The 16,609-nt window shown below is 41.4% G+C and overlaps 1 protein-coding gene across 1 annotated transcript in view; it reads right to left on the bottom strand.

Moving 5' to 3' along the window:
• Positions 1-3,628: 3,628 nt before the first annotated feature.
• The window catches only part of LOC101852537 (titin), a 60,727-nt gene continuing 47,746 nt past the window's right edge, over positions 3,629-16,609 (bottom strand). The window contains exons 15-19 of the mRNA XM_035968534.1: positions 16,434-16,525; positions 15,430-15,556; positions 14,827-15,029; positions 11,781-11,881; positions 3,629-10,909 (exon numbers count right to left, since the gene is read on the bottom strand). Coding sequence (XP_035824427.1) covers positions 8,599-10,909; positions 11,781-11,881; positions 14,827-15,029; positions 15,430-15,556; positions 16,434-16,525 — 2,834 coding nt within the window. The 3' untranslated portion in view covers positions 3,629-8,598. The remainder of the gene's footprint in view (positions 10,910-11,780; positions 11,882-14,826; positions 15,030-15,429; positions 15,557-16,433; positions 16,526-16,609) is intronic.

Genomic DNA, 16,609 nt, shown 5'->3' with positions numbered 1-16,609 from the left:
ACGAACTCCGGTCTCCTGCGTGCGACAGCTAAGCGCCTAACCGCTACACCACAGACGTCGGTACAATCGACATCCAGAGTCCAGATCTGTGCTATAATCTGCATGATAGATTATACAGTCGAACTTGCTCTAATGGCCACCCGTCCAAGACAGTTACCTGTACAAAGAAACAATTTCCATGCCCCCATGAATCAGAGGCGAAGCGTCTATATAATCAAATAATCACTGCTTCCCTTCCTAATTTTGAAACATTGTCGCTGTCAAATTCATCCATAAACGTAAATCTCTTAAATTAAAAGTAAAAAGACGTTCGTAATCAACAATGAACAGTATGCCTAACATTCAAAACGGTTTCACGGTCACAGAAATAGCCTCCTCACCCCTCTCGGGCCACTCCATAAGCAGTCGCAAGCTTTGATTAAGTAAGCTTAAAGTGAGGCTGGAAGAGTCTACCAATAGAGTTGAAGGGAACATGTGGATAGCAGTCAAAGCTGTTTCATTGCCACATATACCCTGTTCACCCCTTTGGGGCCACAGTTATAATCAATCACAAGCCCTGATTATGTAAGCTAACTAACACTGGTCGAGTCTACCTCACAAATGTGAGGGGAACTAACTTCTAATAATCTCTTGACTGCTGCATGTGCTTGGTTTTTTTCCTCGACTTTTTACCGTCCTATAATCAGATCGTGACCTCGATTATGACACCAGCTCCTGGCCGCGAAAGGCTAACAAAAACAGCCAAATGTGAAATTATAAAAATTATAATTGTCATGTTCTACCAAAGAGTCAGACTCACTGGTAGATCTATAACATATAGATCTAGTACTGACATCTCTGCTTCTTTGCTTTGTGTTTATGTATTCACATCTAAAGTTAAATTTAATTTAAGTTGGAACTGATATTTAATAAGATACTTTCCCGATTATTTTGGCGGTTGAACATACAATATGAATTCCGGATTTGTTTTCATTCGCAACTGAGAGTCGCCGCCTCGAGTAAGATTCTTGTGTGATATCTACAGGCCATATCTGATCCCGTTTCACTTTGATTACCCTGTCAAACAAGTCAGCCTTCACCCCTGCCATGAATAATAATAATAGCATTTATATAGCGCATACGAGGTTCTCGTGGTCTACAGTAGAGGTTAAAGTGGTTGCCTCTCATTTAACAGGTCCCGGGTTCGAACCCAGAAAACGCTGGAAAATTTTCTTTTCTAACATTTTCTCCTTTCAAATCATTTCCTGCTTTCAAACAATGTTCTGTCGTCTGCTTTCGTCGTCACTTTCTGCCCCCACCACCTCATTTCCTATGCCCCCTCCTCTGGACTCCTGACTCTTTCTGCAGCCTTTCTATAGCTACTCCTTACTTTGCTCCTTCTTACTGCTGTCTTTCAGCCACACCCCTGACCTTATGATAGGTACGATCTACCTAGCCTTCTCGGATAAGGGCCAAAAATCTCGGCGGTCCCGCTAGCAAGTTGCGCACGTCAAAGATCCCTTGGTGGTTAAAAATCGATAAGAGTAGGCTTCGGCCGCCACCCGGGCAAAATTCAAAATTTCCTACCAACCGAAAAACACTGATCACATTCAATATGTCCCGCGAGCTCCTATGACCTTATACAGTCGCAAAAGCCGTGAAACACTTACCAATATCCCCCCTCTCCCTCTAAAAAAAACCAAAAACATAATTACCGGTAGCGCATACTCATGCTCTACGCGCTTCCGAGAACACGCAGGAATATTCTCAGCTTCCCAGGAAGCATACAATGCAAGCTGCGGATTTCACGCGCCCAAACACTTACAAACTGACAAGATCTTTGACTACCTATACACTCTATAGCCCTCTTACGTTTTTAAATCTTAAGATGACATTGTCCAAGGTAACTCCTTTTCTCCTCGATAACGGGTTGCCGTCTTTGACAATTTCGACTCTACTTTGACCGGCCAGTTTGTGAAGGTCTCCACTACTTTCCATTTGAGATGAGACATTGTCTTGGGTTTTCAGTTTGGTAGGAATTGATTTTGACTTTTTGCCCAGGTGGCGGCCGAAGCCTACTCTTATCGACTTTGGGTCACCAAGGGATGTTTAACGTACGCAACTTGCACACGGGACCTCCCATTTTTTGTAAGATCTTACCTACCCTATGATCTGGGGTGTGACTGAAAGACAACTTTAACCCCTTTATTGCTGAGACGTGTATCTTCGTTTGTACCGGTGCAGTAAAATGTTTATCCAAGAGAGATTCGACTAAATCCATAGTACCTGCCACCTTATTATAGAATAAGCAACTGCACAAGTGATAGTTACATCTTTTGAACCTTCCTCTAGAGGCCAATTTAAGAAAATAGCACGGAACATGTTTTGAGGAACACAAGGGAACACATATGTCCACACAGCAGTTAAGAGGTTAAGAAGGAGCTAAGGAGTAGCAGTAGAAAGGCTGCAGAAAAGGTCAGTAGCCCAGAGTTGGAGACAACGGGGAGGGGGGGGGGAGCAGAAAGTAGAGACAAAAGCAGAAGATAGAATATGGTTAAAGAACAGGAAAGTAGGTGAAAGGATAAAATTTTAGAGAAGAAAATGTTCCGTCGCTATCAGGTTTCAAACCCAGGACCTTCTGAATGAAAGGGGAACGTGGTAATCCTCTAGACCACGAGAGCCGCCTAAGAGAAGTGCAAAACTCAAGTGAACTCAATATTTTTTTCAGTAAGCAATCCTTGTTTTACAGCACCTGCAACACAATTAGGTCATACAATTACCGAAGATTAGATTTGTTACTAGCGACTAACAAACAAAAAAAAAAGGAGAAAAGATAAGGACGATTAATGTTTGAAAGGACAGGAGGAGGAAACCACACCAAAGTACCTGCCAACCACCCACTAGAACTCACTCTCACACTGGTCATGAGGATAATGATGATGATATACGTGCACGTATTCACAGAAAAACACTGAGATTCTGAGATAAAATAGACGGGCAGTCGTGGAGAGAGACCTGAACCAAGGGACCAAGACGACGCTGTTGTGGGAATGTGAGAAGGGAGCTAATCGGGCAAAATTTAAAACGCATTTTTTTCCGCTTGTCGGCCTTGAGTAATTGGATCACACCAAGTTGCACGTTGTAATACATCATGTAGTAGCAAATATTCTTCACAGTCACAGTCATTGAGGGTAACTTAGTGTAAGGAAAAAGTAAGACAGACGGACAGTCGGACAGAAAGAGAAAAAGAAAAGATGTAGGACTTATCAGTAGCACCCTCCAACAACCCACCCACATGGAACGTGTAGCTATACATAAACGACAACTTGTTTAACTTCAAGACTTGATGCAAATTCCTACAAGCTCCTCTGGTTGCCATAGAAAGACTCTACTACCGGCATTCAAAATCATATTAAATACCACATACGAGTAAGGGGAAGGTAGAAAGTGTCTGTCAAAATTCAAGTCTACAACAAAACAAAATGTGGAAAAGAATAGCAGAAAGAACCCAAAATGTGAAGAGATAACATTCTGTGGCTCTGACCCAGACAGACAAATACTGAAGTAAAAAATTTTTTAAAGGAAGGTTTCTACTAATTCACTGACAACAAGAAAGGGGGGAAAAAAAAGCAAAAAAACAACAGCTGCATTCAAATTTACCCTTTTTGGGATGACATTTCGGTTTTATTTTCAGCAAAATCGACCCCTTTTACTTTTAAAGGGCTGTAGGTCAAAAATTGTCTGACAGGGATGAATTCTCTCATTAGACACGCCTGCACAAGACAAAGAAGCCTTTTATGGTGCTTAAATTCAATGGTATACACACATACATATGAAAACCTACACATATGCACCATAACATACATAGAAAAACAAGAAAAATAGTCTATTTGTTCCAAACCCACATCCAACTGGCAGCAAAAACCCAGAGCCAGAAATAAAACAAAACAATTTCCAAGACTTTCAATAAAACAAGTGACCTAACAAGCAGAGAGTACACACGACACACATATTATCGATTTTTTTAAAGGGCTTTGACTCGCGAAGATGAGCGTCGCTCAAATAAAAAAATTACCATTACACGACACACGCCTCAGCCTTCTGAATGCAGTGATAGAGTTAGAGAGAGTTGTCAGAGGGTCTGTGTAGAAGTATCAAGTCAATGTTTGCAAACACTCGCAACCAAAGACAAGAACAAAAACAGACTAAAAATAGCAGCAGGTCTCATCCTTATCCAAGAGCAGACGCTCACAAAGCTTTTCTTTTCTTATATACATATTTTTACGCCCCCTCATCGACACAATTTAGACTATTTTAGGAGGCCAACTTCATCCTGCCTGTAAGGGCCTACCTGGGCTGAGGGGGCAACAACATCCCAAAAGAAAATTCTAGATGCCCCATAAAACATTTTTTTCCTAACAGGAATCGAATTCGCGTCCCCTACATGCAACAGAAAAGCGGCTGACGAAGTTCGCTACAGCACAGACGTCTGAACGCAGAGCTCAACCAGCAGACAGTGGTACAACAGTCAGTAACAGGTTTAGTCAGATTCGGGTTACTGTAAAAACTAAAACACCCTTGTCTTTTCAAAACACAAAAGTATTCCACAAGAGGCACCTCAAACATATCTTTGACAAGACTAGACACGAGGTGGGGGGAACAGCCATGAAAATTCCACCAACAGCCCTAACAGAAATACACTCTCCGCTAAAGATTTGAACCAGGGGTGCCTGCACTGCAGTCCAGCATGAAGCCAACTGAGCTATTGGTTTACTTGAGGTCAAAAATTTTCTCTCACGCAACTGATCCAACTGCAAAGCATGAACATGAAGGCTCTCCAAACAACTGTAAAATTAAAATCTTCTATTAAGGTGTACAGAGATAATAAAGAAATAACTGAAAATCTTACTGTATAGTCTTTTATACAAACTTTCACTCCACACTTGAACCCACTGGAGCACACAAAGGAACTGACATGAAATGTCTATGGTCAAGTCCTAAAACATTATTCAGTCTCCCCCCCTGGATGGAAACCCAGCCACAAACCACTAAGGGGTCACATGGTAGACTACAATGAAGAAAAAATTTCTAAAGCATCCTACGCATACATATATATATGTATATAATATATACATACATATCCTTTCAAAGTGATACAACAAAATGTACAAAAGTAACACTAGCACCCAACACATACAAATCCTTGTCCTCCTTATATCCAAATACTTAATTAAGTAAAGTAAAAATAACAGCATTCAATTTACAGAAAAAAGGGAAACATATCCTTAATTGTGAATGCCTTTCGCATTCAAAATGTAAAGTACTGTACAAAAAGATTTTCTTTAAATATGGACAATATAATGCAAATGACAATGGTACTTCTTTCATGTACGGTATGCCAAAAAAACCCATGTAATACGTTTGAGCTTTACAGTGCAGGATGTTCTCAACCCTTGTATATATACAATAATACATTTGTCACTTCTAAAGAGACCATAAATGTGCATGACACAAGATTGCTCTTGTTAACAATTCAGATTTTCAACCAAAACATAAAAGATAAAACAATTGTAATGTCTGTTCCGAGTCAGACACTCACACACCGCAGTTCTTTCATTAACAAGCTCTCATAGCACATTTGTGAGTCAGAAGTGGCAAAAAGCTGAGCCATCATATACCACCATGATACATCAGGCCTCAACTCGAGAAACAGTTTGTAACTTGGTGTACTGAAAGTTCGAACAAGTCGAATATTGCTGCTGCGTATTTGAACTTAGTGTGTCCAAAACACAGCTGTCCTATTTCGTTTCTATTTCACAAAATGTTTGCTAAGCACAGGTGCATTATTCAAACTGGAGGGGTAAAAAAAGGAAAACTGCAGTGGAGTCTGACACAATTTACTGAAAACAACGGAAAACCCAAGGAAATGAAAATCCCCCATTTTTTTGAGAAACCTCTCATAGCCTGAAGCCTGGCAATACCGTAGAAAACCTGGCAGTCCAGCACATTTCTTATTCAGCAGACTCCATTTGTACGAGAGGTGAATACAGAGGGATTGGCCCAACATAGGGGCAACCAAACACAACTGGGAAGGGACAGAGAGAGATTTTATAGCCTGAGATGACTACAATGTTTTAACCACTATCCCCACTATTACTATTAGGTTTGGTGACCTCATAGAACAGTCTTCTCATTCCCAGTACGTTGTCAGTGCAAACAGCACTTGCTTGTTGAGTTGTGGATACTGAAATATATTTTTCAGTGTCAACAAATACTCAGGAAGAAGTGAGACTACTACCAGGAATCCCACACTTGGATAAAAATATGAGAACTAGTGGGCTACCTGAACAACAGCCGCAAGTGTTACAAGGAAGACTGATACAAACACACAGAGGAGAAACAGCTTGAAAAGAGCTGCCGTCACGGAGCTGTGCTTTACAGCCAGCCAACATGATATTCACAACACTTTTCCAAGAACAGCGAGGGAGAATAGAACTACACAGACACAAAGTAGAGGGGCATACAATACCACATTACCCATCAACCACTCTAAAGTGTGTGTAAGCTTTTCTCGTAAGGCCTATAATAGTAAAAAATGTTGAGTCGTTGCAAGAAGACCTTTTCCATCAAACCTGCCCTTTTAAAAAATATATTAATAGAATTACTCAAAACTTATTGCACAGGTCAAATGAAACCAGATCTGATCTGCCACAGTATTGCACCATCTGAATCTTAAACAACGGCGCAGTCAATGCCAAGTTCTTGCAATTAATGTCTTCACAAATGCCGAAAAATTTCTTAATAAAAATTAGCTGTAACAAAACAATGAAAACAAAAGGCAAACATTTTCACTCTTTCTCTTTAAACAAAAGTTGGACTGGGGAAGGTTACAGTACAATGTTGGTCTTCACGTTAAGAAAAAATGTTCATGAAAATCAAGACCTTTCTCCTTTTCAGATCCTTAAAATGTTACATCAAACTGTTACCAGTGGCCAGTCAAGTTCACAGTGAAGAACTTGCCGAAAATGCACTAACATTTATGCTGAGAACATAATAAAAAAACACATTTCTTTAGCGGTGACCAGAACAAATTCTAAAGTCAATAGTCAGATATACTGGAACATCCACATCATCTGTGTGGTCTTTCTATCGTACCTCAAAATCTGTTACAGGTGTACATTGTGTATCACAGCCTCTGGGAATAATGCCGAGAAAAACACCTCCCCTCCCCCCTAGTTGTTGGAAATTTAAATGGAAAGCAAATTACATAAAACATTCGTTTTCCTCATTTTTTTTTCCAAATTATATTTGATTTTCTAGTCCATTTCTACACTAAAACAAATACAATTTACTTGCCTTACAATTTCATATTTAAAACTTGAATACAGGTGTTCTTCAGGTACGAAATCAAAACCTGTAACATTCGAGACCTGCAACTTTAAACAAATTCATAATTTCCACCTTCATCCCTATCCAGGTCTCATTCTCCTAGACATAAAGGCAGTAGCTAAAAAAACAAACACAAACACTCCACTTGGTATCATTCACTGTAATTGTTTTGACAGAGGAAACAGAACTGATAGCCTTTACAAATTTTCTTTGTATCTGCCGACCACACACAAAAAATTTTAAAAACTGTTGTCTCGTAAAACAAGAAAGAACGTTACAATAAACATCCCTGCAGACCCCAAGAGCTTCACACAAGGACAGTAGATCAAAATAAAACAAGATAACTATCCCTTTAAATTTCACTTTCATCAAAGAAACCCAAAGAGAAATGACCAAAACATTTTTCCCTTGTCAACAGCTTTGTCACAGGGACACAAAAACAGCACCACCAAATGCATGTTACCATGGTCTAGGAGGCTCTGAAAAATAAGACTATCCTCTATACACTTGTAATTAGTTATCACATAAAACTGTCACAAAAAAAGTAAGCATCTAAACAATAATTTAGAAAGCAGGCTGCTTCAACCACGCCTGCCACAGCTAATCTGGGTTGAGAGGGACACAATACCATAGCAGAAAGACGGAGACGCATGATAAAAAAACCTCCCCACAGATCTTCTGCAGGCGACAGTGAAGCGCCCAAGCGCTGCACCACTGGTGCCAGTAGCCATCTTCACAAATTACTCCTAGCAAGCTCTACAGACTTAAAGTATAAAAGCTTACCAGAGAACTTTCTGATTCACTCAATAGCATTAAAATGAAAAGTTCCTTCAAGGTCTAATCAGATCCATAGGCTCCCTCTCCTGAGCAGCTTCAATGTACACTATATCCTGGAAAATGTTATCAAACGACAACTTTGTGAGCTTGGCAAGTGACGGCCACCGCCCCAAAAGGATTTTCTGTTAGCTCAAAGTGATGAGCTCTGAACTGACCCTGCTCCAAAGGCATTGGAATATACTGCCACACAGCTGGAGTTTTTCACAAGTTGGCAAAACAAGAACCGGTCACAACTAAGAAGAAATTTCCAGAATTACTCCATGCCTTACTCCTCTCCAAACTCATAATAACACATTAGAAGATAACGTCATACGACACAAAGTTCTCCACGCTGGCATCTTAAGGACCAGAAGCAGCTCAGAAAGAATTTCTAGAATTGTCAAGCTTTACACATTACGTCCGACTCGTTTCTGGGCTCATCATGCGCTGGAAGATGTTATCCGAGCCCGGCTCCACCAATGTTGGGGGCATGTGGTCGGGCACCAGAACCGGCATCTCCCCCTCTTCCTCCTCATCTTCACTCTGTGAGTGACCCCCTGGCACGCTTCCGCTGCTCACCGGCTCAATGGGTTCCAGGAGGGGAGGGCTCAGAGTGCGCGGTGAGTTCGTACCCTCCTCAGCCGCTGCTGCTGCTAGTGCAGCTGCTCGTTTTTTCTTCTGGGCCATAGCCTGAGCCAGCTGAGAGGTGAGGCCTGTCAGCTTGAAAGTCTTTGGCGGGGATGGAGAAGTGGCCTTTGGCTGGTCAGTTGCTGCTGTGGTGGTGGGTGTCGGAGACGGATCCTGCTGCTGTAGTTTTGCTGTAGATGTTGATGGCACAGGAGATGAAAATGAGGATGAAGCAGACAATTGAGACGATGTTGAAGATGATTTGGAGTCTGCATGTGGTGATAAAGAGCCTTGGTGGGGTGAATGAGATGACTTAGGGTCTTCAAGAGACGTAGAACTAGCTGCTGGTTGTTCTTTTTTCTTCAGTTCCAATGATTTGTAAAAGTCTGTCTTACTTGCAAAAGACGGGGAGTGACAGCGGTCATCACTGGAAGGATTTTCATCACACTGAGACTCACTCAAATCCACTTGGTCTTTGCATTGTTTGTGATTCTCACTGAATTCCCCATCAGGTTTTGGAATATTAGACGGAGAGGAGCCCCGTTCCTCCTCATCCATTTCTTGGGAATTATTGTCTTTGGAAGGTCCTTCCTTTGCCGAATCTTCTTCCACAGCACCCGTGTGCTCACTGTCCTCATGCAAACTCTCTGGATCAGGCTTACGAGAAGGGTGCTCCCTCATGTCCTGTTCACTTTCAAGTACAACGGTCGACAGTTTTTGTCTTTTCGGCTGCGGTTCAGAATCGTCCGAGGAATCTCTCTCATAAAATGATTTTGAAGACTCGTCAGGGGGATCTCTTTCACTAAATGATTTGGGCAGCAATGTTTTTTTTGCTTTACGTTTCCACTTGTCGTAGATTGAGGGTCTGGGTGTAGAAATTCCCTCAGAACCAAGTCTCCCATCTCGACTGTCCACGACATCGTCACTGAATCGAACTCGCTTCACAGGGGGTGGCTTCTCATCCATACCATCACTGTCCTCATCATCAGATAATGTCCTTTTACTTTTACGAGCCAAACTGTCCATTTTCTCAATGAGAGGCAGGGCACTGGGGTGGACATACTTACTAGGAGCCTGTGCGCTCCTCGGCTTCCGGTGAACCCCGTCCCCAAAGAGAGAGCTTGTTGTGGAGTGTTTATCTGGCGCTACATTATACACCATCTGCCCGTTGATCATTTTGGCATTCTCGTACATTACGTCTTCATACACTACATTGGTCGGCTTTAGTTTCTTCGCCATTTTCTTATTGACCTGTCTCAAGCGCTCCTTGATGTCGAGCTGCGAGCTCCCCTTGCGGCTCGTCTCCTGAGACTTAGAGGATTCTGCAGTGGGAGATTTTGAGGGCTTGTCCGCTGAAGAAGAAGAAGACTCACTTGCAGACACTGAAGGGGCCACTGCTGGTGATTGCGACGCCATTGTACTGGGGATACTGGAGGCAGGTTTTACAGGGCTGGGTGCCGCACCTCCTGGTGCTTGCTGCGGCTGCTGAGGCGACGTCATCTGTTTGAGCTGGAGTCCTGCCTGCAGCTTGATCACCTGGCCAGCTTTGCTATTGGCGTCCACCACCGTGATCTTCTTCTGGGCCAGAAGCTTCTCGTACTCTGCTCGGGAGATCTTGACCACTTTGACTGGCGGCTTGGCAGCAGCAGGAGCAGCACCACCAGGCGTAGCCCCTGCAGGCGATGCGCCTTGTTTCAATGTAGCAGACGTGTTGGGGGCAATTCCTGTCGACTGTGCTGTGGCTGGTGGCGCTGAGGTCGTGACCGCTGTTTGCCCTGCTCCTGCTTTCTGCTTGTCTTTGGGTTTCTTGATGTACTCACTCACGATGATCTTTGGAAGCGATCGACTGGTGGGCTCATGGATTGGATCCGAGTACCTGAACCTGGCGCCAGCAAACTTGGAGAGATCTACAGGTTTGCGGGCTTTTGCAGACTCCTCCTGTACCTTCTCCTTGTTAGATTTAGGTACAAATGACTCGAAGTCTGCAGCATCAAGACCCAGCAGTTCACGGCGGTAGCTCCAAGTAGCTCTAGGTCGAAATTCTGGATCGTCTTCCTCTTCCTCCTCCTTATCCTCCTTTGGAGGCTCAGCCCCCTGCCTGGGAAGACACAGAAATATAAAGGACATGACTTGCTTCACACAAAAGACCACTTATACACACAAATACATAAAAATCAGATTCTCAAAAATGTTCAGAAAAAGATCATAGTATCATACAGCCCCATACGAAGGGCTAGACAGTGAAAAACCTTTGGTAGGTCTTCCATCTCAAGTCCTGGGACTCAGTATCATAAATCTGTTGTTTGAATCGGGTATCCTATGAATAAGTAGCTTTGCTGTAATTTACCAGTTCACCCACCAGCAAACAGGGAAATTAATAAGTGAGCAAAAATGAACATATGAAGAAAACCGTGTTGCATCTCCCTCATCGTGACTGAACTGGTAAACTGGAATGAAATACTCTACCAAGGGAGTTATTGTTATGGCCTGTGAGCTTCCACCTCACAAAACTATAGACAAGCACAATAACAGGAACTTCTTTGTGCATATCCACAATGAGTAGGCTACTTACTGAGTATGTTTATCTACAATAAGAGCATTTTTTAAAAGACGTCCATAAGTACACCCCCTGCATTATTCATGTAACATACAGTCAGGATCAGCCCCAACAAAGGGGAAGTAATGCCAAATACTTCTTCTTCTGATTCATTACAAATCTGCATATTACAATATATCATGGCGTCTTGCATGAATTACCTGCCACTCAAGCCTCACAGATTAAATCAAACTCGGTGCAACAATAAACTGTTCTTACAGGTAAGACACTATATTTGATGCCCGACTAGTACTGAATTTCATGCAAGTTGAGCCTCTCCAGGATGTCAGAAATTTATCACATATTAAAGAAGAAATCTACAGAAATGGGTCGATTTTGGAGTCATAAAGTATACCTCCTGTATTATACTCACTTTTTCTCCTCCTCATATTCATCAGACTTCCATGCTTTCCCTGAAGAGTACAAAATTCTTCCACGAGTATAGCCCTCTTGTTCCGAATCTGAATCAGAATCCTAAAAGGAAAAAAAAAGAGAGATAAATTTCAAGCTTTTGGTTGTTGAGCTGAGATTGGGAGTAGTACTGTAACAAGTTAATTACTTGACCAGCTCCTCCAGACATTTTGTTTATAAATATATTCACTAATCCCATCCTTCTTTGCAACAGTGTATTAATTACAAGGCAGAAAACTCTCTATGTCATCCCCTAGTGGAAACAAAACATGTTTAGTCACCTTGTTACCAAGCAATAAAGAAAAGTGGGCTTTAAAAAGATATGAACCTTTATTAAGGCACCTGTCAGATATAAAGCGATGAAAGTAGACTGACAGACACATGGCAATAAGAACAAATAGATAAACAGGCAACACGATAAATAAATTGACTAAATCCCTGATACAGAGCAGGCTTCTTACTCTTTACAATCCCGAACCATAGAAAGCCTCCAGCAGATGACCATATTTTACTATATATAGTATCAAGCCCCCCCCCCAAGTTTTCTATCATAAGCACTGACACAAGCTAAGCAAAAAGTATACTGTAAAGTGGACAGCACATATAATATAAAGAGAGAGAGAGCTTACTTTCAAGTAGTGATATAAGCACCAATGATACAATCTACTCTAATAAGCGCATGTAGCCAACTTTCAAATATGGACAAGTGCTACAAAAATGAATCTATAATAATAAACTAATATCAAGTATGGAGAAATGCTATAAAATGTAGCAATGCCAATCGCCCGCTGCACCTTGGGCCGGAATTCGGCCTCCGCGCGAGGGGTAATTTTTCGGCCGCTCGGAATCAGAAGTGACTCTCTTCTAAGTACAGTTACGGGAAAACTCGTGGGCGAAAATAAATGAAACTCGGCAACCAATCAGAGGAAAGGTTAAACTAATGACATGCCAGCGTACAATCCCGAATGACTTCTAGAACTAGACCTGCATGTGAGCCTCAACCAGATTGTCTGAAAATTTTGCGCGCACCCCCCCCCCCCATAAGAGCTTAAATTTTGTGGGTGTCATAAGGAATGACTTTTCCGAGTAACGAGCGACCACCCCAACAAACACAATAAAGAAGAGACCTAACCCTAACCCTAGGCCTACCCCAAAAAAGAACCTGCCACGGGCCTCATGTAAAAAGGCCAGCACAAGTCCAAAATGGAAAAAAACCCAAAAAAACCCACTCCAAAACAAAGAGCATGCATAATGGCCTACATCTACATTGCTATTATAATAGGGTTTGATACAATAACACAATAGAATTGGAGTATGAATCCTCCATACCATATATATAGATCTACATCTAGTAATCTAAATAAATCTAGATCGATATCTTGTAGAACAAGTGAATAGGAATAGGCCTTGAACTAGAAATCCGCTTCCGATTCCGAAAAGAGGGACTCAGCTGAGTATAGACAAAGATAGTATATCTTTGGTATAGACAAATGTTGTACTATCTTTGGTATAGATTCTAAATAATTCACGCACCTGATGAAATGCTTTTTACCAACATTAATATTACAGCACAACCTATGACTACGATAGGGTTTGACACAATAGAATTGGAATATGAATCCTCCATTGAGGTCTATAATGATCTATATAAATCTAGATCTAGATCTAGATTCTATTAGAACAAGTCAAGTGAGTGAATGAATCCACACGATCTCAACAATTGAATTTGTCAACAAACGAAATTCAAAATGGCCGCTCGAGCACGAAACTGAAAGTACACAATTTAGGTCATCGTCCTTTTTCGTATTCGCATTTCTACTCGGGTTCCGACAATTATGTCGGAAACGCCGACGTCGGCAGTCGGCGGAGCGCGCGTCGGCGGTCGGCACGAAAACGAAAAGTGCCGACAAAGCCGATGGGAGGAAAATGGGTCGCTGGCACACGGCCAGGCCTCGCACTTCGCACATAGACTGATACAGGTGGGCCTAGCGATAGCATCGGCCGGTTCGCGGGTCGGGTCGCGATTGTCGGATTTCAGACGATTGTCGGCAAACATGCAGGTCTATAGAACCCGAGATATTGCCGTGTTTGTGCAAATTTCCTCTGCGATTCGAAAACTAAGCGGAGCTGCGGGTTGATCGCCGACCACACAGGCGCCCCACATGTCTTCTTTATTGCTGTAAAATTTCAGATCTCTGCGTTTAGTGCATTTTACGTACCAACTTAAAATTACCACCCATCCATTGATAAAACACTTGAGCTGGAAACTAGATCACGCATTCCAAACGCGAGGTGCCGGCATGTAAGAGGCGCGTGATCGCTAGACGGCATGTGATTGGCTGCCTATAATTAAATAGGTCACCGATGACTTCATCGCAGGTTTTCCCCGATAGCGCTTTACTGAGTTTTAGAAGGGGTGATCGCGTTGCGGTAAAAACGATGTCACGCAATTCAACAAATTTCATGCAAATATCAGTCTTTAAGATCCAAAGTAATAAAGACATCGAAAAAGTGATAGCAGAACTAGATTCTGCACTAAAAATCACATGAAGACGCCAAGTTTCATTCATATGCTCCAATTCATTACTGACTTATGAACAGTTTTTCCTCAAAATACATCAAGACATGTCCAATATTTTGGCGATATTTTCTTACATGAAGGTCCTCCAACATTTTGCAAACAAAAATCCTGATAACTTTTTAAATTTATCTATGGATTTTTAAAATTTTAAAACCATAGTTCTTAGAATTTACTCTATTCGCATTTAAGCCCATTTTTAAGCAAGTTGGATGAAAATTTAATTTTCATTGTCATTGCTATAAAAATGCAATCCAAAATTATAAACTCTACTATTAAGTATGGAGAAACGCTATAAAAATGCAACCATATCATCATCATTATTATCATTTTTTAACAGCTTCATGATCCCACACTGGATGAAAAAACAAATCGATATTTTCAGCCATCATGAAGCGAGTCTTCCGCACCCCACCATAGCTAAAAGTACCTCTCGATAGCTGGTCCTCTTTCTGGCCGCCCGGTGGCCGAATCCGCCCGCCAGGTCATATTCATACATATAGCTGGAAGAGCCGTAGGCGTTGACGTAGCGACGGCTCACTCTGGTGGACGTGGGCTCCAGGTAAACACGGAATGTGCGGCGCATGCTGCGCTCAAATACTCCCTTAAGATTTTCTGCCATGTAGCCAAAGTCTGAAACGTTGCATAAAAATAACTGTTTGCAATGGGGAATGAAAAGAGGTTTGAGGTCAATTAATACATTTTACCATTTGAAAACTTCAGCACATCTACAGAACTGAGTGATACATAAAGAGAGAGAAGCCAAAATTTCAGCTTCAAGCAGCACAAATCAAAATGCAGTTTTGGGCACAATATGTTTGAATCAATAATGCTAGTAAAGGTACAACATAAATATCTATGTGGAAAAACAAGAGGAAAAGGTGTTTTTTTTAAATCCCTCTTAATTTAGAAAAATTTTAAAAAGACAAGAACAAAACCAAAAAAGGTCCGCTCCCAACATAGAGAAATATTCTTTTAACAAAAAAAAAAATGGTTCAGAGTGAAAATAATGTTCTATCAATATTTGTCTCACCACTATCTTTCCCATGGTATTCGATGCAGTTATCAAAGACAAGATTCATGTCACGCTCAAACTCCTCCTTGGACTTGTATCCTCTTTCTTCCAATTTCTTTTCAATTTGCAGAAGGTCCATTGGCTCCTGAAAGAAGTACACCATGGATTCAATATTAATTTCCATTCCACCTTAAAACACAATTTTTGTCTCATCATGAAATTTGTGTCTATCTTGTCAGTCACACACTTCTCTGGTTTGTTTCCACAAAGCCAAACTGAAAGCCTCTTGAAAATGTCCAATGTACAATGGCATATCAACTGCTCAGTGTAAGACTGGATCATGCATCACTTTTCTAACATGGCGTATGGCAACGTCTTACACACAAAGCAGTCAATATGTAATAATCAGACCAAGTGCTGACAAAGCTCTTTGATCACAGACTTCCTTGTGTTTCTCAAAACACTCTGCTTCTGCAGCCAGACAAAAACAACATGATCTATATAGGGAACAACTTATCAGCTGCATCACACCAGTACAAAATACTATATTGCACATGGGATAAAAATGCGATAGTCCTCCAGCAATGAATCAGCAACATCGACAGCCTACAGACATTCTGTGGAGAACAATAAGTTCTCCACATTCACAGTTTGTTACCATACACAAGAATTAACAGCCATGCTTTTCAAAAGAGAGGGAAAAAAAAAAGAAAATTCTTTTGAAAAGAAGCCAGTTGCAGTCTAGGTAAGAATGTATACGGTTCCTGCTGCAGAGTTGACTATGTGACAATGCGATTTGTGTCCAACGACGAAACGTCAATGTCATAATGCGACCCCTGTGCATCAGTCTGATATTTCATGACCCCTCAATCAAAAATAAAAATAAACTAAAACAGTACCAATAATTAGCCTCATCTTCAAAATAACCTATCATGTTAGACACTGTTCTAATCCTCAATTAAAACCAAACAGAAAAATGACAAGAAACAGGATAAAGGCTTACAAATGAATTAACCCATTACCTTGATCACTTCAAAGAAATCAGGAGTATTCACTTCTTCCACAGCTTCTAAGAATGGCCAAGAGTATTCATTCCTTTTGACAGTCAGCAGCACTGAAACAAATAGCATAAACCTCATTTAACATTTTCATTAAATATGAAACCAACTTGGTTCATTTTCCTTTCATCAGCAATCTA

Source organism: Aplysia californica, unplaced genomic scaffold (assembly GCF_000002075.1).
Source record: "Aplysia californica isolate F4 #8 unplaced genomic scaffold, AplCal3.0 scaffold00066, whole genome shotgun sequence".
NCBI lineage: Eukaryota > Metazoa > Mollusca > Gastropoda > Aplysiida > Aplysiidae > Aplysia > Aplysia californica.
The sequence above is the reverse complement of the archived record's forward strand: the minus strand, read 5'-3'. Positions and strand labels throughout refer to the sequence as shown.